General features: G+C 42.2%; 1 protein-coding gene across 1 annotated transcript; it reads left to right on the top strand.

Moving 5' to 3' along the window:
- Positions 1-7143: 7143 nt before the first annotated feature.
- Positions 7144-9646, top strand: LOC145433276 (uncharacterized). Its single transcript, XM_080310324.1, has one exon. The coding sequence runs from the start codon at positions 7692-7694 to the stop codon at positions 9384-9386; it is 1695 nt and encodes a 564-aa protein (XP_080166450.1). The 5' UTR covers positions 7144-7691; the 3' UTR covers positions 9387-9646.
- Positions 9647-22751: the final 13105 nt, after the last annotated feature.

The raw sequence follows: 22751 nt of genomic DNA, 5'->3' as shown, positions 1-22751 counted from the left end.
AAACAAAAATTATTCGGCTCTCTACATGTAATTAAATTTGCCCGTGTTGGCGTCCGTCAATATGCAATTTGAATTAAAGAATTGGTTCCCGAATCTTTGAGAGATTTTAAACTTGAAGATTTTATTCACGCTTTGCGCGATTGAGGGCGACGTGGATTTTTTGTTTTTAATGTAATAGTGTAATCTGAGTCCACCGTACAAATGCGAACCGCAGAGGAAAATGATGCACCCCATAAAGAAATACCGAGTGCGCTTCTCGTGTGCGTCCCACAATTGAAGGTTTTTTTAAGTACGTTTGCCCGATTCCAATATATATTCGACTATATGCGTAGAATCCTGATGGGAGGTCAAAAAATAAAAACATGCAACAAAGTGATTAATAAAAACCCGATGATGCATCATCAATAATTTTCTGCCAAACATTTTCCAAGACACCCTCCATCAGCTATGTTGGTTAATCTGATCACGTTAGCTGATAATAATGGATAAACATTTGACAGTAATATATGAAACTGCCAATATTATCGACGAAATTAACCCTCCAGATGGCACACTACAAGGGCTCTCCGCGGTGCGAAGTTTCCAGTAACCAATTTAACATTAGTATATGATGTCCAGATGGGCCATGACGACTTTCAGCCGGAATGCGGCCGTATGCTATATATGAAACTAAGCACGACCGTGAGTAGCAAGTAGTTTGAACACCCCTGGATTAGGCTTATATGCGGAATCAGTGAGTTACGTGATCAGGGGTGTACGAGTATCGAGTAAACGTTAAAAGGGTGTACCACGACGGAAAAGGTTAAAGAGCACTGGGGCTATGATACATACACGTAATAGTCACGTAAACAAACACGCCTAATAGAGAGGTGGTGTCGCGAAACATTTTCAAATCGAAATTTGCGGTAGCAACCTTAAAAAGTTTGGGAACCCTAGGGGTAAACAGAATTAATATTTCCAGAGAAGGGAGAAGCGAGTGGGGCAGTTGGTTAAGCACCAGCGTCACGTCACCGACGAATCCCGGTTCGGACCAACTTCTACGTGTCGGAGGTTTCTCTGAGCTCCTCATCGCCGACCTCACTGCAGTTACAGTGCATTGAAAAGCCCAGACTAAAAGTGAGCCGTGCTACAAGTCGGCGGCAAAGACCACGACGGGGACGCATGGGTGCGAGAGAGACTGACATCTGAATGAGCGAAAGATTGAAGAAGTCGTCCCCAAGATTACCGAAGACCAAGAAATATGAACATTACAAAAATTAGTGACGTGGTGCACATAGCCTGGAAAAGGCGAGAAGCACCACTGTAAAATGTCAATAATAATAATAATAATAATTTCCCGAGAAGATATGCCAATGAAGAGACGTCACAGATATATCATGCATGGCGTAGCAAACGAATCCGACATCCCAATGGCAAATCAGTTTTTATTGAGGGTTCTGTACACTGGTGTCTTTTGCCTATTGATTGGCTACGCTACTGGACTGGTTCATAAATTGGTTCTGAAATTTGAATGTGATAAGAATTCGCGGCAGATCGCATTACGACCGTTAGATGATGATACAGAACACAAATTTCTCTGTTTTCGATAAAATTCAGTATTAGTATCAGTTTATTAATATTTTCATCATTTCAAAATACCACAAAACTGCAATACAATGAAAGGATAGGAAGGTGCCGAAACTACAATTGTATACCTCTTGCCTACACGACTTGCATGTACTGTAACTACTTTCTCAATATTGCTCGATTGTTACATGATTGAACCATTGATATGGCGAAACCTAATTATCAAACACCAGCCCCGGCCTGCACATAGCAATTTAAAATATGATGGTGCAATGAACCGTGCACGTGCACATCCACAGTGCATACTGAACGAAAAAATAATGAAATATGTAATCGCATGAAATGTGAGAGGTGACCCGAAATTATAGGCATTGTTTTGTACCATTGTATGAGTTGGCTAGAGGCGAGATCGTCATCTCAGCGAGAAGATCAGGGATATCTAGTCTAGATATCCCTGGAGAAGATCCGCGGAACATTGTGTTATTCAGTCGTGAGCGAGGGCCCATGAGCATGAGAAATACGTCTGTGGGTATGTTCCCATTGCTTTCGTACGAATTTTTTATAGATGCCGATATCGCCAGTGTGATCTGTAATTGAGAATGAATATACTGCCTTGATGATAAATAACATAATATATAAGAATTAATCTCAACATGTTATCATCTTATTGTATTGTAGTCGATCGCGGCCAATTAATTTGGTCTACTCTGCAGATTTGTGTCTTCGCCAATTCTTATACATATCGAACGATTTTATGACTTCAAATCATCCTAAGACTTAGACACTATGACAGACATGAAATAGTTGAAACGACTTAACAATAGTCTACATCAGGGGTCGCCAACTCAAAACGGGTCGCGGGCCACTTTTCAAATTTCGTAGAGGCCGCGGGCCGCATGAATTCGATATCGATCTAAAATAGGCAACCACGTTCTAAAACTCTACGTCAGTACGACGCTGAGCTATTTTGAACTGTGAGCTGTGCACGATACGTGGAAACGCTTTTCAGCGACTAAGGAGTCGATATTGGGACTAGGGAGATCCGTTACTAGCTGACATACCATCTCCACGTAAAGTTTGATCTTGTGGGAAAGCCCTAAGCCAGTGGTTCTCTAACTTTTTTAGACACGCCCCCCTTTATGATACTGAAAAATCGTCATATCACAAAATGCAACCAGGAAGCTAGCAATCCCAACGGCTAGTTTGATGGCATGGAAGGTTATGATTGATGATGAGAGAGCTCTATAAGATGAATTCCGGCCTATACACAGAGCAATAACGATGAATTAGAGGTAAATCGCGCGAAGCGCGAAAAAATTTTCAGTTGAGCGCAGCTCCGCCTCCCCTTCTGATGCTTTCGCGTTCCCCAGTTTGTAAACCACTGCCCTGAGCCGTTTTCTATGCGTCTTGGTCTTGGCGGTGTTTGGGCCATTGCAAGTCAAGGCAATATGCCCATTCATATCAGCTGATTCTCCCTCGATGGAATGCTGTTGCCATCACCAGAGCCGTTTTGGCTAGTGACGAATAGTGATGTTGGACACAGGAGAATAGCTTATTTTGAAACAACAGAAAACAAGTTGAGACTGTAGTCAATTTTAGCATTTCAAATTGGTTTTCTTAGTTTTTTTTCTGAAATCTCAAATCAGGTCGCGGGCCGCAGAATATGACTTGGCGGGCCGCATGCGGCCCGCGGGCCGCGTGTTGGAGACCCCTGGTCTACATTATATGATCAGACCTTCATCCCATCCTACAATAGCAGTATAAATACGATCAAGGTGAATGAATAATTGTATAGTGATTCAGAAACACAGAATTACTCAGACTGATTAAATGAGTTGATTCAGGGAGAGAGAGAGAGAGAGAGATATGATATTCTTTTTCGCCTGCACCATCGAGATGCTTTGACGACGGAGTTGCGATACGGCCCCATGAGGTCATCTAGTCTGCGCCCCTGGTTTTTTCTCCTCCATGCTATCCGTGATTGCTGAGCGCCTAGCAATCTGGCTGCGGATACCAATTTTCGAGTCTTCGGCATGACCCGGCCGGGGATCGAACCCACGACCTACCGCTCGAGAAGCCCGACGCATAACCATTACACTATCTCGCTAGATATTCCTGAATTGTTTACACAAATAGTCATGTTAAATAGATGAGTTAGTAGGTTACATGGGACTGACCGGGTTTGTTGGTAAGAGCTTGGCGAAATTGACATGTAAGATCCGGTCGTGACGCATGCTTGTAACTGATGTTTGTGTTTCGCTCGTCCATTAATAAATTTCGTCTGAAATGCGAACATGAACTTTATTGAGTTGAGGGCGCAGTCTTCAGTAGGCTATGTTGATGAAAATCCGCTATGTGAATTGTGTAAAGGAGGAAGCATTCTGCGTTATAAATCAAATCACGTGAATATGATCCGTGGTAATTGGAGCGTGTCCGACTGTCCGTTAACAGTTTGCAAAACGGTACATAAAATCAATGCAGGATGCAGAGTTCTAAGCTGACAGCAATGCGGAAGTCACGCGCTGCGTCCATCAATAAGTCAGCTCGGAGTTCGCAAGAACAAAGGAGTTGTGTGATACACTGTTGATCGCAAGTTGTCTGTCGGGGGGTTTTTGCGCCGGGTATTTAAGTGATTATTGGTCATGGTCATTCAACATATAGATATCGAATTGGAGAGCGCACAGTATACGGTTTGGATCAACTTGGCGAGATTAGGTTCCGTAGTGTTCAAATTTAATTCCAGAAATTTAAATCGCCATGATTAGTAGTTCGCATGCGCCACTGCCCACTATAGTGTTTCGACCTCACATTTTTCGTATAATCAGGGGCTCGCGGGAAATTTAAAATTGCGTACGCAGCACTATCAGGATCTCTGGTACGATCCAACTTACAGGGGTGTCTAAACAGTTCAGATAAGTTAGTGCGTATGCTCTACATGACACGATTAATTCAAGAGAACCGTTGCGGTAAAAGTTTTCATATCGAATGACGCTCTTCGTGTCGCAGTGACAGTAAATATTTTGCTTCGCGACTTTCGTGATTTTCTACCTAGTGAATAAAGGCATTCAACTTGTAATTATCTTCACAAATCATTGTAGGTAAAGATAGTCAAATGCTTATTTGGCTTTGTCGTCGTGTGTTTCCTTTTTGGGTTCAGCAATCAGTCAGACACCGGGTCGCGCTCAAACTCCATACCACTTCAGCGATATTTGGCAACCGCTACGCCTCGGTGGCGGTACAAAATTATGTCCGTGGACAAGGCGAATGGCGGAACAACATTAACTTGAAGGGAACAATTCCCGCGTTTTCTATGCTCGCCGCTGTAGCGATGAATCTTAAAAGCGAAGAAGAAGAAAAATGTGAGAACGAAGACGCTGCAGACCACTTCTATTTAGGGGGAACAGCACAAAATGTTGTCGATGTTGAAGAAAAGCTGAAAATTGAGTTGAATGCTCATGATTGTCAATTACAAATGACGCTCCTGAACTGTATTCAAAAACTGCTGAACTCGTGTGTGGAAGAAAGCAATACCAGAGCGTTGACATTATCCTTATCGATCAATGCCGCGTTACATATTTCACCTCAGAAACTTGAGTTGATAATAAACAAATGCGAATTGACGATGGAAACATCGGGTGATAATTCAATAAACTCTGAAGGACCTGAAAATTTGTGATTGTTATATGTACTGTACCGTACATATACGGGTATCGAGATAGATAGACGCCGTTTATATTTATGATCCCCATAGGGCATATAATTATGATCCTTTTTGTATTCTGTGCCTATTATACGGCTACGCTTAGCTCGACGTTGAACTTAGCTGCAAAGTGTCATCCGTTGTTAATGTCGCAGTCTTTCCAACGAAAGAATGTCAAATCGTAGTCAAATACCGACTTGATTTGAATAGTTTGAGAATTCTTAACCACTGACAATCGAGGTCACATTCGCACTTTACGATTTTGAGCGATACGAAGCGATACGAGCGATACGAAGCTTGTGGTGAGATTATCCATCCAACAAGAGTCAGTTTGTATTTTCACGAGTTGGAGGCACGGTACGCAGAAAAACGGGACTACTTGTCAGCAGAGTAGAATAAAGTAGGATACAAGAACTGGATTTGAAAGTGGTGGAAACCGGATGTAAAAACCGAAGTCACAATTTCGAGTAAATTAGTGTATCTCATATTGATATTACCAGCTAAGACTAGGCTGGGCAAAATCGAGTACCTTAAGTGATCCGTATTATGCTTCGAGTCGAGTCGAGTAATCGAGTATCACTCCTTATGAGATCATAGCAGACTGCAATATGTCCAAGTTCAAATATGTAGGCCTGCCTGTTATGCCACCGCAACGAATATAATGTCTATTATACATTTTAATAATATATTAATATCATAAATATGTTAAAACCCGAAGCTTTTCGAGCTGACACTCTTCAAATGCCTATTATGCATTACATTAAATATATTTTGGTGTTTTTTCGACTTTACGGATTTCGTTGCACCTCGTGACAATGTTGCGGGATGATCATGACTTTTTAATGTGTTATTTCCTGTAATGTTCATGACTTTGTACAATATGTTTCGTATACTGTGATGGGCCAATCAAGGTTTCGGGGCCTTCACAGTGGCAAATAGTACCGAAAGCACAATTCTCGTTGATAAATTAACTTGCAATGGCGAGGAGTGTATAATTCCAGTACTCGAAAAAACCGTCCTTTACTACTCGATTCGAATCATTAGAATTATTACTCGATTCAGATTCGAGTACTCGAATCATTGTGGCCAGCCCTAGTTAAGATATAACTCGGCATCATTTATGTCGCACCGGTGTAGTTCTGCGATATCAGTAATGAAAGCTTCTTGTGGTTAGGTGAATACAGACTGAAAGTGATCAATCACTGTGCGTCACATTGTCGCACACATACTTTGGACATATGAAGCATATTTCAGGATTGACGCGAGGCACACATACGTCAGAGCTTGCAGCGGGGAATTTTGTGCACTATTGATGAGCACTGCGCTGAATTTTTTCAAAGTTAACCAATCGGCGGTGTCAAACAATACTATGAATGCCTACTATACGCGTTCCACAATTAATTATATCGGGACTCAAAAGTCAAAATGCGATGAGTTAACTCGTTCTACGCATGATTTATATGCTTGAGAGTGATTTTGACACTAATTGGATACGATGCACCCATATGTATTGGCATTACGAGATCTGTTCAAAGTGCACTGCGATTAGGGTTGATAGGTCATTTGACATTTGTCAAAATATGCTAGTACATATAATTCCATCCATTGAGAAGCAGGTGCCTATCTATTACATAATTCTGAGATCGGACAATGGTTCGATTTTGAAATTCCGACCGCAGTTCCAGAGACATTTGACCTATTATAAACTCGGTGGCGCGATAGCAGCCTAGCTAAGACTGAGCGAGCGGCACACTCACGCTATGATACGCCTTCCGAACGCGCTATTCGCGTCAGAGGGCTCGAAGCGGGCGTGTCGGGTATAGTCGTTCATTGACCTAGCATAAGAGAGACTTTGGTATTATTATAGAGATTGTGTTCGTTTACATTTGCAGTCTGTATACTCGCTGTTGTGCGGTATCTGTCTTGTAAGTGCAAAGTTCGTCCAGTGCGGAATTTAAGCCAGTGAGACAGCCTAATTTCACGTTCGCTTATTACCGTGATCAGGTCTCGAAGCGGCAAGACCATCGTTTTTTGCTCATGCAAATGGTGCGAATTTAGGTATTATTCGCGAACATAATTCGTTCGATATTGTGCTGTTACGTTGGTACTGAATTGTGGATAATTAGCAACCAGATAGACAGCTGTATTCGTTCATGACAAGTTTGCAATTATACTGGAAACACAATCGCAGTGGAGGCGACTAATATGAACAGAACAGTAATGACTTCCCGAGTATAATAAGTGAGTTGTAATAAAACAGTAAAACACCTAGTCGATAACTTGTACCTGCCGCGCGAAAATCAGATAATTTATAGCCTATGATTACAAGTACTATTCAGATGTTAGGCCGCTGACCCGACTGTAATTCTGTGCCTATTCTTTCTTCCAGCTAATAATTATCGCTAATTTTACTCCGTCTCGGGAAATGGTGCTGGATCGAAAATGCAGTACCGTACATGTTGGCTGCCAACCGCAAAATCTGTCATTTTCGGGCTGCGGTTTTCTCGGGGTCTATCACATCGGAGTGGCCAGCTGTTTGCGACAACACGCGCCTGAGTTTTTGAAGAGAATCAAGAAAATCTATGGATGTTCCGCGGGCTCCATCATAGCGGCCATGCTACTTTCGGACGTGTGCGGGGGCGAGCTATGCCGTTCGACGCTGGACATCGTAAAAAACGTCCGTTCTCGGTATTTAGGCCCGCTCAGCCCCGGATTTCGGCCAAGTCAGATCCTTGGAGACGGGTTTCGACGGGTTCTTCCGCCGGACGCGCATAAACGATGCAACAACAAGCTGTTCATTTCGTTGACGAGGGTCAGCGACATGAAAAATGTTATCGTCAGCGAATACGCCACAAGAGACGAACTTATTGACGCGTTGTTGTGTAGTTCTTTTGTCCCGTTTTACTCAGGATTCGTACCTCCCACGTACAGAGGAGTTTATTACGTCGACGGCGGGCTAACAAACAATTTACCATCCGATTCTGACACAATCACTATCTCTCCGTGGTCGGGAGGTAGCGATATCTGTCCGAGAGATTCCTCGGCGAATAACCTCCTCGACGTCAACATCGCCAACACCAGCGTGCAGATGACCGTGAAAAATCTGCAGAGACTGTCCCGAATGCTTTTCCCACCAGAGGGCAAAATATTGAGCGATTTTTGCAAGCAAGGCTTTCGCGAAGCGCTGAGGTATTTAGTAGATCACGGTTTGTTTGAGACGGTCAACCCGACTCAAAAGAGCATGTCGTTCTCCGGCGAATTGGAGCACGTCGAAGCCAGACGTAAGCAGTTCAGAAAAATGTCGATGTCGTCTCAATGGATGGCTATGCAGTCCAGTAACAATTGTTTCATTGACGAAGTGTGTCGGGAAGAAGACGAAACCGGATCCGAACACTCCGACAGCGATTATCTCACGATGAGCTACGATCGTCGCTCTGATGTCGCTAGCACCGGCGATAGCGATGCATGCTTATCGGAAGACACAACGAAATACATTGACAGTGACGAGGATTCGTCGACGGCTACTTCGGATGACATGGAGGCTACGACGAACCCACTGAAAGAATACCTTGAAGACAACCCGCTGTTTAAATTTCTCCCGATCGCCACTATAGTAGACTTGCCTTCCTCGGCGGAAGAACTAGATCATATTTTACATTCCAATTTACCGCACGTGGTCATGAAGGCTTTGGAAGAGTGTCAGTTAGATCAGAAGGGACGCATTAGTACCGGTATCGGAAAACTGGCGTCTCTTTGCGGTAAACCTCTATCAATCACACGTGCTTCGCTAGAAAAATCATTTTCCTTAGCTCTTTTCGTTATGAAGCACGTTTCCCTGGTGCCCGCGAATTTACGATGGCTGTTGGCGAAAATGTCGGCTATAGTGTGCGAGCTCGAAAAAGCGACCCGCGCGAACTGCTACGACATCGTAGAAACACTGTTAGACGCCAAAGAAAAGATCGCGGAAGAAGTGAAGTTACTGTTTTGTAAGTTATTTATCGTGGTACAAATTCTCGTTCATAAGCTCCTTTCGCACATACCGTCGGTAAAACTTCCGTGGGTGTCAAGGCTCGCCTCGTACGCCCCGCCTGCGAAGATAACCAGTTACCTTTCGGTGTGACGCTACTCGATTGCGTCAGAAGCCGCGTATCACTTTTACGACGATAGTATTATCATTTTACTTGTGTCACCGCACCATTTTCGACGTACTTCAGCAATGCCTCAATTTAATCTTTTCGTATCTGCCTCTGTAAGTTTGTAAGTTCCCTAGTTAGACGATGCTCTTACAATTTACTGTTTTATTTCCGCCACCACGGTGTGGTGATCTTGGTGATTCTTTGTTGCTTCCCGATAATATATGAGATCTTCGACTTGAAACAATTATAGCCTGTTCGGTTTTGTACGGAGTGCGTTTCAGCTGAAACACTGGGGTTGAAGTGCAGGGACCAGAGATGAGCGAGTGGCTAGAATAGCGCGCATTTTCGAAGAAATTTGTCCTTGTGACCGGTCACATTGTTCGCGGTCATTTTTTCAATGTTTGCTCGCGTGAAAATAGGGATCAATTTTGTCTGTTTCGATCAACGTGAAATGGATCGAGACGAGCGGTATTCATATTTAAAATAAAAGCATGGGCATCGGGTCTTGTAAATTTCATTCCCGCACCCGTGCAAGTATTTTACATTGTAAGGTACCATCCGAACGCTCTCTTATTTGAGATTTCATTCCAAGCCGGTGACGTCATATTTTGTGATACGATTGTTGATATACAATATTCTTTCTAATTCTGTACTATTTGCTGATGAATACTCCTGGCGAACGTCATCCGAAAATATTCAGGTTCATTTCAATATGAATATACTGTTCAATTGAACATTGAAGTTCTGTACCTCCAAGCTCTGTAAGGTAATGGCACATATCCGCTTCAAAACCGGTGTTACAAGTAGCGCATACCGAATTTGGTTAAAATCTCACAATCCGGTTTATGCGGATTCGTTCTCCTACGTTTTGGCATAGGAAAGTGGAAGTCAAATGCCACATGAACATGATCCTAATTTTAGTAAGCGTTGTAAATTGCCCAAATATGATGTCCAGGTCTAAGGTCCATTATCGTCTGTTCGGAATCTATGACAGCCTTGCAGTTGTTGTTGCCCAAGTTTAAAAACAGTAATTCGATCTTTCAACTGCGGTTCGAACTTTAGCCAGCTGCAAAACAGTCATATGGTCAATATGACCGTTAGTCATGTCGCAATGAGGTATACTCGCTTGTCCTTTTGCCTCGGTCAAAGTAGCTCGCCTCCGCCAGGATCGAGAAACGCGGATCGATGACTTGTCAAATATTTGAACGTGGACACTCATTTCAGCTATTTCTTAGTTATTGTAACAGCCTTTCGCGTTTGCAGAACTTCACGCGAGCCAACGGGATCGCATGAAGGTAAACGTTTGTTTAGGTCATTACCGTAATCTCGACTTGCGACCTTACCGTAAGTACACAGTGCAAACTGGGGATGGTGCGAACGTTCGGTTCACGTTCGTGTTCGGAATGTGAACCCTATGTGAACATTGTTTTGGGAAATACCAGAATTTTCGAGTAATCTTAACATCAATGATCAAAATCCATTGGGCTTCAACAGATACCCGTGACAACAAAGGAAATTTAACAGTAAACTGTTATCAACTTTGCGAAACAAATTACCTGGGATCTATGATATTTTTACCAGCGAGTTTATCAACGAGTAGTACTTCGGCAATATCTTTAGACAGGGAAGTCATAAGTTCATGATAAAAGAAAATCTTTGATAAATGTTGGTGTTCACACGAACTAGAACATTTCAAGGGTTCGCCCCAGCCCTATGCGTAGATATGTAGGAATGCTCGGAGAATATTCAGAGCCCATTAGTAACTATATTGCAACATCAGATGTGTCTCATCAGATATAGATAACCCTGCCACTGCACGGGAATATATAGGCAGTGACTCAAGCGAGTCAGCTAACATAGCGTGATATATCAAACGACATTTTCGAAAATCAATATATTTTATTAGGTCATAAGGTTTCTCTTAATCATGCGTTAAACTTTCTTTGTTGCTATCGCGATCTAGTTGAAGTCCTAGGTATTTTGATGATTGATGTTAAGATTACAAGAAAATACCGGTATTTCACAAACACTTTTTCGCGAGTTGTACCTGTCGAGGTTCGTTCGGGAACGTGAACCTCTATTATCAAGGCTCGCATACCGAAATTGAACGTGAACCGAACGTAGGCACTGACCCGTTCTTGAAGTACCATATCATGTAACCGACGCTCCAACCAGTGCTGCCACTCCTAGTGTTTTTAAACTATATTTGGTGTATTTCGAATTGACCTGGTGTTTTAGTGTATTTTTTAACAAAATTCTGCAAATCTAGTGTTTTTTTCATAAAAATATAGATTAAAATGAAGATGATATGTTGATGTGCTCTACATGATATGTACTCAGGGCCGTAACTGCCGCACCCCAAACCCCCCAATTGGGGGGGGGCCGAGCTCGAAGGGGGCCGAAGATTATTTCGTGAATTAGCATAAATTATAGAGTATTTTTTGAAAATTTAGGCAACTTTATCAAAAAAATTTCAAGTTGCCAAGTATCTTGATTATTGGGTATTCTTCCCACAAGAAAAAATACGCAAGATTTATAGAAATGGGCATATCAGCGTTGGCCATTACCTCGCCACGACGCACCAAGACATATAAAGTTTTAGGCCATGGAACATGCGACTCCAAGAGGTGTGCCAGAACGATCGGCAGCGAGAAAACCTGGGCCGAAAAGGACTGCCGTTATGCTGACCGAAAACTTCGTTATATATACAAAATACACGTAGGTTTATTAGTCCATAGGCGCCTAAATGACTGGCGTCTAAATGTTCCTGTCTTGGCAATCTGAACCTCACAAGACAAATACCACCCCACAGGGAAAAATTATATACCAGTGAAGAAATACCAATTTGAAATCGTGTGATCTTTTAGTTTAGTAGCCAACGTTTGGGCGATTGAATATTTTTGATATAGCAGACAGGAGATCACGAAATAACATCATGTAACGAAGTCATACCAACGGGTCCACCCGCCCGAAGATGTTCAATTATTATTTACGGGCTCTATATTTTCCAAGACAACACCTGACTCAGCTCCTCTACCGGTTAATCTGATTACGTGAATAACTGAGCATTAGGGCTCTTCAAAAATGACTTTTTTTCTCAAATCGTACTGGCTACTTGATAAAATTGTTAGGTTACCTAATTTAAGCCTACACACAAAATTTGGTTCAATTCCAACCAGTAACCGCTTTGCTACAGGAGAAGTATGTTTCTATTTATTATATAAAAATAAATGATAAAAAATTTGAAAAATTTCTGTTCACCCCATGAAAGTGTTAAGCTGTCTATAGAAACGATGCTCACCAAATTTGGTTCAATTCCAACCAGTGGAAGCGGAGTTATTGCCGTCGAAAAATTTGGATTTGAATAAAATAGTATTTACGGTGACCGATTCTTAGTTTATTTATTATAGTTGTGCTCACCGTAAATACTATTTTATTCAAATCCAAATTTTTCGACGGCAATAACTCCGCTTCCACTGGTTGGAATTGAACCAAATTTGGTGAGCATCGTTTCTATAGACAGCCTAACACTTTCATGGGGTGAACAGAAATTTTTCAAATTTTTTATCATTTATTTTTATATAATAAATAGAAACTTACTTCTCCTGTAGCAAAGCGGTTACTAGCTGGAATTGAACCAAATTTTGTGTGTAGGCTTAAATTAGGTAACCTAACAAATTTATCAAGTAGCCAGTACGATTTGAGAAAAAAAGTCATTTTTGAAGAGCCCTACTGAGCATAGAGGACAATAAATTGATAGCAATATATATGCAAGTCCCGATCTTATTGACCAATTTTATCATGAATTATCGAAAATTTTTGCGCTTCGCTCTGGCTTACTATCAGCAGTACATCTATAATTTCGTGGCAAAAGTAAACAACGTGATGGCGGGTCGGTTTGTCACCCTATCGGAGCCCAAGACTCCAGTTTTTTGGGGCCTGACGAAGTGCTGTTTCGTTCCTGCCAACGGGTATACAATACACCTGGAGATGTTTATTTATTATTGATTACGTGAGCAGAGAAAGGATAAAAATTGATAGCAATATATATGCAATTCCCGATCATATTGCCCGATTCAGTGATGAATTATAGAAATTTTTCGCGCTTTACGCGTTTAGGGGATAAAAGCTGATTCACTAAACGGACACTCAATATAGATGATAAGCAGCGGTAAACAGCGTACAGCCAGAGGAGGGTCTGGGGGCGAAGCCCCCCAGAAGTTCGGTTTATCACCCTATGGGGCCCAGGACCAACGTTTTGGGGGGGGCTGGCGAAGTGCTGTTACGGCCCTGTATGTACTTCAAGCAACAATAATTATTATCCGTCTACACTTGCTGATTCAGCACAAGAACGTAACTTACCTTGCTGTCGTTCATTTCTATCTCTGGCAGAGTGAAGATTCTAGCCTGATACCGGTTTTTAATCCCAAAAGGAAACGGACGACGGAAGCGAATATTACAACTTTGTCCAAATTGTGTGGGCCAATTCATGAATGATTGCATATTCTGTGTATCCTGGGCAGTGGTGGCCTTACGAACGGGGGGGCCGTGGGCGAGACTTACCGGGGGGGGGGCCTATAAGTATCTAACCGTAACTTCTGGGGAGCTCCGCCCCCCAGACCCCCCTTTCCCGCGGTAAGGTTTAGCTGTTGGATTCGACTATGTCTGTTATTGTATGTGTCTAAGGATAGACTACATCAAGACTAAGTAATTCTACCGCATGCAGAGACGTGATGATCATGGGGATACGGGACTTTTCTAAAAAATGCAGAGATTTGATGATGATTGACACATCCGTACGGAATCATATTCTGGCTTGGTACACGGATTTCCATGTTTATTCGTTATTATCCTTAAAAAAAGCGCATAATCCGAATAGGGGGGGCCCTTCGACCAGGGGGGGCCCCGGGCGACCGCCCACCTCGCCCACCCCAAAAGCCACCTCTGATCCTGGGAATATACACTCAGTTATATATCCCTAGTGTTGCCAAGGATGTAAATGTCTTGAGGTACGATATTTGAATTGAAAAATGGCGTGACGCCATAACGAAAAAGTCTAATTTTGCATGGATATTCTTACTTGCCTATGATTTGGCTTTAGTGTTTTTAATTTATTAAAATTTCCCTGTGTAGCTTTCTCTGATCTTTTGACCGTGGAAAAGCTGGAAAACTACCCATTGACATGTGAGTGTATGACGCTCCACCTATTTTTATATCCCTCAATCGGTTTGGATCGAATGCAATGGATATTAATAATATTCGCAAGAATCTGTGCTAGTTTAGAGTAAAAAAAATGCATTTGCTATGGTTAAATAAATATTAATACTGTTTGATGCGAAAAAGATTGCAGAAATGTGATCAATTTGTCATTTGTTAAGTATTCTCGTAACTTCATTGGTGTTAATCAATGATTTATGAAACAGATTTTTCCTATATTTTAAAACTAGTGTGTTTTTGTCGATCTAGTGTTTTTCGTTGGCAAATCTAGTGTTTTTTCACGAACCGAGTGGCAATACTGGCTACAACTACATAGGTTCGTATTGAAAAGTGCTGACAATGTTGTCTGACTATAAGAAAAATTAAACATGCATATTTTCAATCTATACTGTATTTTATTCACTACACATAGGATTGGTTATTTATCATATTTATTGTGTAGCCTGGTATTGAACAGTTTCATATGCGTCCCTCTGAAAGGTCAGTGGTGCTTGGGTAAACCTCTGCCATCTGTAAGGTTGCGTTTTCGGTAACTCATCCCCGATGTTTGCTCAATTTCACATCGTCAGATGCTGTGCTTGACTTTGCATATCATATATTGTGACTCCATATGCGATTCGTGGGTTCAGCCTGGTATTGGGCAGTTTCATATGCATCTCTATAAAAGGTCAGTGGTGCATAGGTAAACCCGGCCATCTGCAAGAGTTACGTTTTTGCTAACTCATCGCCGACGTTTGCTTAATTTCACATCATCAGATGTTGTGCTGATTGACAGGTCATGTTCCATATTTGCAGTCTATACGCGGTCCGTTTAGCAATTATTTATTTACTAGTTTCTGTTCCCGTAATACCATAAAAATGATCTACATTCCATAGGTCATGGACATTTGAACTATTAGCAATCCATGGTCATTGGACAATGGGCATATGCGCATGCGCATACGGTACGCTCTGATCAGTGATCACTGGTGCGAAAGAATGAAACGAGCCCTCGCAAACAAACACTGTACCGTAGTGTAGGCCTACTACGCTTGCACATCGTCTCTTTGAAATGATACTAAGACTGCATGGTCAAGGTCCCTCTTAGAAGGTCCATAAGAACTATACCATAACCAGGGCCGTAACAGCACTTCGTCAGCCCCCCCCCCCCCAAAAAAAAAACGTTAGTCTTGGGGCCCCCATACGGTGATAAACCGAACTTCTGGGGGGGCGAAGCCCCCCAGACCCCCCTTCGGCAATCCGATCTTTGCCGCTACTTGTCATCTACATTGGGTGTCCGTTTAGCGAGTAGGATATTCCCGCCTGGACGCGCGAAGCGCGAAAAATTTATATAATTCATGATTGAACCGGTCAATATTATCGGGCGTACACCCGTTGGCAGGAATGAAACAGCACTTCGTCAGCCCCCCCCCCCCAAAAAAAAAAATGGGTCTTTGGCTCCGGTAGGGTGATAACCCGCCCCCTCCCCCATCACGTTGTTCGCTTTTGTCACGAAATAAGACGTACTGTCCAGTGAGCCAGCGCTAAGCGCGAAAATTTTCGATAATTCATGAATCATGATAAAAGCGGCCAATAAGATTTGTAATTGCATATATGTTGCTATCAATTTCTTGTCCTCTCTGCTCACGTTATCAGATTTACCGGAAACTGTAGGGCCCGTAAATAATAATTAAACATCTTCGGACGGGCGGACCCGTTGGTATCTCTTCGTTACATGATGTGACGTAACGTGAACTCCTGTCTGCTATATCAAAAAATATAGAATAGCCCAAACGTACTAAACTAAAAGACGCAGACGATTTCAAATCGATATCTCTTCACTGGCATATAATTTTTCCCTGCGGGATGGTATTTGTCTTCTGAGGTTCAGATTGCCAAGAGAGGAACATTTGGCGCCAGCCATTTAGGCGCCTATTGACAATTAAGCCTATGTGTATTTTGTATATATAACGAAGTTTTCGGACAGCGTAAGGGCGGTCCTTTTCGGCCAACGTTTTCGCACTGCCGATCGTTCTGGCACACTTCCTGGAGTCGCATATAATATGTCCTAAATCGTTATATGTCTTGGTGCGGTATTGGCCAACGCCGATATGTCTATTTCTATAAATCGTGCGTGTATTTTCTTGGAGGAAGAGTAGGCTACAAATATTGTAGATGTTTGGCAGCTTGACATCGCGCGCAGCGCGAAAAAATTTTGAAAAAGTTGAAAAAGCGGCAGTTACGGTGCTGACCATAACGTCACATAAGAACTATACAACAAGAATGTCTGGCTCACTCTCCTGAACTGCAGTTGGTTTTTGTCAGGCAGAATTGTGCGTCACAATGCCAAATTAGATCACAATCCAAAGATCGAGGCGGATTTTGGGGGTTCCAGGACCGTGAGCCGAATAAAATTCCTATTATCGTAATTAGTACAGTAGCAGCTTTTCATTGATACCCGTTTTATCAAATTTAGCGTTCGGCAAGCCGGTCAAAAATGGCCGTAAAATTGCCTTTGGCCAAATGGAAAGTATGACGTACCCAAATCCAGTGAGCCGTTCAATCAGTCTGTGTCCGCACCATAAAGGACACTATAGTTATAGCAGAACTCTTACGTTATTACCACGGGAAGGTTAAATGCGAAGATATCAGATTCGCTTCATTATAAGAGCAGTCTACAGGTCCTCGCATGTCCATGAAAACGAGATGGGTGTAGGTAGAGCGCGATTTCAACTTATGCTTGTCGAGGCCAATAATAAGGTGAGAGAGAGAGAGAGAGATATGATATTTCTTTTTCGCCTGCACCATCGAGATGCTTTGACGACGGAGTTGCGATACGGCCCCATGAGGTCATCTAGTCTGCGCCCCCGTTTTTTTTCTCCTCCATGCTATCCGTGATTGCTGAGCGCCTAGCAGGATAGCTGCGGATACCAATTTTCGAGTCTTTGGTATGACCCGGCCGGGGATCGAACCCACGACCTACTTATCGAGGAGCCGGACGCATAACCATTACACTATCTCGCTCGGCCTCGCAAGCTCCTTTGAGAGGGAGAACCGTGGGAGCATAAAAACTTTGAGATGTCTCGGTCAAGTGTGCATTAGGGCTGTTCAAAAATAACTTTTTTTTCTGGATTCCAGCCATTCAGTGATTAAATTGTCAGGTTACCCCAAAAAACGCTGCTCACCAAATTTGGTTCAATTCTAACAAGTATAGGGCTCCGCGGATCCAATTAAAAATTTTAATTTATACAGGAAAATTAAAAAAAAAGTTTTTTAAAATTTTTCTGTCAACGCCATGAAATTGTTGAGCTGTCTTCAGAGACGATGCAAAAAAAATTTGACTCAATTCGGACTAGTAGAATTGGAGTTATTGGAGTTTTTCGTTGATAATCCTCGGATTATCCACCAATCAAGGATAATCCGAGAATTATCAATGAAAAATTCAAATAACTCCGCTTCTACTAGTCTGAATAGAGTCAAATTTTTTTTGCATCGTCCCTGAAGACAACTCAACAATTTCACGGGGTTGACAGAAAAATGAAAAAAAATTTTTTTTAATAATTTTCCTGTATAAATTAAAAATTTTAATTGGATCTGCGGAGCCCTATACTTGTTAGAATTGAACCAAATTTGGTGAGCAGCGTTTTTTGGGGTAACCTGACAATTTAATCACTGAATGGCTGGAATCCAGAAAAAAAAGTTATTTTTGAACAGCCCTAGTGTGCATTTCTCATGCTGTAGGTCAAGGTGGGTGTCTGATTAAAAGACTATTCCATGTCGATTCTGCGCACCCGCCTATATCTTTTCATTATATTGAAATCTTGTGGTGTATTGATTTGATAAATTTGAATAAACTGATGATTATGATGAAGTGCATGGGGATCGAGACGGCGGATTCGGAACTGCGTGTAGTGCAGTGACGTGCGGTGAGGCTCATGGCTGGTGAGGCACGCCCCCCCCCACACACACACACACACACGCACGCACGTAAAGTAGCCTACCTGATAAAGAGATCCAAAATGTGAATAACAACAGCAGCGGGTATAGAGAGCATTTTCTTTGCACACTGATAGCCTTTGCAATTCCACATTATACAATACATGTAGGACTGGTCGCTATTGTGCTAAATGGGCAAGTTTAGACGGATAATAATTACTATCTCTTCAAGAACCGGTATAAATTATTCGAAGCATAAAGCAACGACAATGCAGCTTATGCAAGTAGCAACCACAATTTAACGGAAAATAAATAACAGCTACATAAGTAAGGGAATGTATTTGCTCCGCATTACGTATTGGCCGTCGCTACTATGTAATTCCTACAAGACAGTCAAGACTGTTGTATTCCGAAATCGATAGCGCGTTTCACTGTGCTGCGATTGACCAATTGTTAGCGAATAGTACATGAGACAAATTCGTTTGTGCCTCACCTGGTTATTGTTTCTCTGCGAGGGCATTGTTTGTAATAAAGCCGAATGTCACATTCCTAGGCGATTTTGAGGGGGTTCTGGTGGTCTGACACTGTTAATATTTGGATTTTCGGAATCAGTGTGACGATAGCATTTGATTGATACCAGTTGTTATGAATTCCGAGCTATTTATGATGAATTGCATTGTCGCAGGTGAGGCACGACCCGCCCGTGCCTCACCTGTGCTGCAACTCTCCTTTCGCGTTGTATTTTTGAATAATAATTATGAAAATTGATGATGTTGTGTGAAAAAATGTTCAAATTTAGGTATTCATGAACATCGATGTAAAATATCAATAATCATCGACTCATGGAGGGTTTTCACAATTTTCACTTATTCGCCCTGACGACGGGTGAAGCACTGCCTCATCTGCCTCATTGGACCGCACGTCACTGGTGTGGAGTACTTGTACAGTACATGAGCAACACAACGCCCACCCTAGCCATCTCTAACTGTGAAACAGTTTAGCGGTCCCCAGAATAAATTCTTGATTCCCAGAACTGATATCAGTGACATACAAAAGTAAGACAATGCAGAGTATAATTTGACAGTTGAATGTGCCAGTTGGAACTGATTTACATAGGAGTAATCGTGTGAACGTGAATTTGAATACTGAATATACAACACGGTACACATGAGATATTATTCATTAAGATACACGATGGTCAATGGGCATCGTGTAAGACTGTAAGTAAATCGATTGATTCGAGGTTTGGGGTTCGTAGTTCGTGTATCGCGATAAGGAAAACCAGTCACTTCTGATGTTGTCCTGTCCAGAGTCCATGTAAAATTGTAGTAGTGCCGGACTGACGTCGTTGATGCAATAACGCCCACGTGTGGACATGAGATTAACAGTCAAATTTATTGGCGAAATTGACATATTTCTAGATTTTTTACGTTTTTAGTTTGACCAAGTAGGCCTGTATAGACGTTGGGATCGGGTCCAGTGGAAAGCGTTTCCTCCAAACCTTTTCACTGCGCACAAAAGTAGTTTTGATTTCGCATTACTTCCACTTCAATCGCTTTTGCAGACAAATTATCATGAATAATTGGGAAAATATATCTCGACGAGTATTGAATATATATTGAAGCGAGTGGCAGTTGGTTAAGCACCAGCGTCACGACACCAATGTCAGTGGTTCGAATCCCGGTTCGGACCCACTTCTATGCGTCGGAAGTTTATCTGGGCTGGGCTCCTCATCGCTAACCTCGTTGATATTACAGTGTATGAAAAAGCCCGGAATGAAGGTGAGTCGAGCCAAAAACCGACAGCAAAAAGACAGGATACGGACGCACGAAAACCGAGAGAGACCGATGGTGGAAGAGCGTGTGGACGGAAGCCGTCCGTAATCTGACGAAAAGACCTCGAAAGACGCTGAACTAATGGAAATTCTGTGCGGGCGCAAATGAGTTGATAAGCGCCAATTTTGTGAAAAAAGAACATGAATACTTCCGCAGTATAGGCTATATACTTTCTCGAGAGGCTAAGTTCTGTTGGACCGAGATCGTCACAACAGCAGGGCGCCGTATCCCATGTACCACGGTAAAATAATATACTTAGAATATTGCATCTCTTTGAGATGCCATGGTTAAGTACGTTTCCGTTGATTGCGACCATGAAAATCGTAATTTTGGAAGCAATCATTCAGAAACGTCTCGTCCAAATGTTCATGCCTTACGCTTGTTCTTCCTACCCCAACCCAATAGCAACCTAACTAAGAGATCTATCGACTTCTCGGGACCTATCATCTGGAATGCATTACCATCACATATCCGTGAATTGCCTTATAATAGATTCAAAAAAGCCCTACTTGATCACCTCTTGTCGTTACACTAACACTGTTGCCCTACCTCGCCCAGACATTGCTTCATTGATCATTTGCTACCATTGTTTAATTTTTTTTCTATTTTCCTTTCGTAACTAAACATTTTTTTACAGCCAGACTGTTCTGAGTCAAGTGTACCTGTTTGATGCTGGTGTGATCAGACTAGATGACCTTCACGGTCTTATCGATCATTCCTATCTAATACCGAATACTGTGCACGCATATTTTCTGTACCACCATCACTGCCGTTTGTTATGTATTTTGGTTCGATGAAAATAAAGACTCTCTCTCTCTCTCTCTCTACAAGTCAATGTTGCAATTGGCGGGGTCTGAGAAGTCGGAAAAGTGGTCCTTCGCCCAATATGGGGTGACGACCCTTGGTTTAGCTGCTGCTACATGCAATAGACCATGGACATGGACAGTATAGACCAGTGGCTCTCAACCTTTTTAACCTCGCGGACCGGTGAAACTTCTAAAGCCTAAACTATAATGTTGCGGACCGGTAAGCCTTCAAAACCAAAAGTCAGCCAAAACTAAATTACGATACATGCATTCAACTTAAATGTAACAAAGGATACTACATTTAATGATGTCAGGGACATCCCCGAATGATGCCTTTTCGATACCAGATATTTGTACGTGGTTCTATTGAATTTTCTGAAGGCGAAACTCGCGAATTCCTATTAACGACCCCCACCCAGATTGTGATTGGTCGGTATCCTTTAATACAGGGTTTCTTAAAGTATGTGTCGCGAACGACGCGAAGGGTATAATTTTGGGTCGCGAGGACATCAGAGTGATCATATTTGTCGAATTTCTCGAAACAAAAATGTTAGAGACCGTTGAACTGCTTTCGTGTAGAGGTGTGCAATGATCGGGTCAACCTGTTCCGCACCGCGACACATAAAGACATCAAGTTTTAACCAAGATACCAATGGGCAAGGTGTGGTGCCAATGAGCTCGGCACCGACAAAACTTCGGCCAAAAATGACCGATGCTGGTTGGCTAAAACCTACAATATTGATATGACCGATCGTCGAAATGTTCGGCACCGAATAATCTGAGTAGACGGCTGATGCGACCCGCATCGTGAAATAATGAACGCCGATTTGAAATCGCCTGCGTCGGACATGTTTGATACAGCCGCTGTCTGCGCGTTCTTTACATCATACACATGCCCGCAATGCGAAAAATACGTTTCACACTTCTGAATAAATGAAAAATTTGTTGTTTTGTATCAATAAACGGAAAAGTGCCAAATTTCTTGCTTTTTGGAAATGGTGTCGAATATATGTGGCAAACCCGCAGGAAACTTGTCACGGACCGGCGGTTGAGAACCACTGGTATAGACCAGTATAGATCGTCAGTGGAGGTCCACGATAACTAGGAGAAAGAGTGACAGCTAATCAACGTTGTCATACGTAGCTTCGTACTAAAGCTAACAGATACTCAAAGCTACCGAGTGCTGGATAAAACGACACATGCAATACCGTTATGTGTATTTATCATAAAATCATTGTAACATATGTTGGAAAAGAAAGTATGACAAGTCAGGCAGATATACGCAAAATGCAAAATCTCTTTGCTACACCATGATACAAAAACACAGCTATACCCTGTAGGGCACGAATGTAATAAAATCTGTTGCGAAAATGAATTGGAAATGAAAGATTCAGATTCAACACAGCGCCAATATATGATTTCAGTGACAAAAGTGCATTATATAACATATCATAATCATTAACACATACCTGTTAGAATCTAGGTCGGTACGGGTATTGAGTTCACATGTTAAGATGTAATCAGTTCATCTTATTCGTAGGTCATACTTTGTGAGTAGTCTACTCTACCCGATATT

Source organism: Botryllus schlosseri, chromosome 2 (genome assembly GCF_051294905.1).
Source record: "Botryllus schlosseri isolate E-star chromosome 2, Bs_hap1, whole genome shotgun sequence".
NCBI classification, from domain to species: Eukaryota; Metazoa; Chordata; class Ascidiacea; order Stolidobranchia; family Styelidae; genus Botryllus; species Botryllus schlosseri.
This window is presented reverse-complemented; position numbering and strand designations above follow the sequence as displayed.

Coding starts and splice junctions, on each gene's coding strand:
- LOC145433276 (XM_080310324.1), top strand. CDS start 7,692: ATGGTGCTGGATCGAAAATGCAGTACCGTACATGTTGGCTGCCAACCG.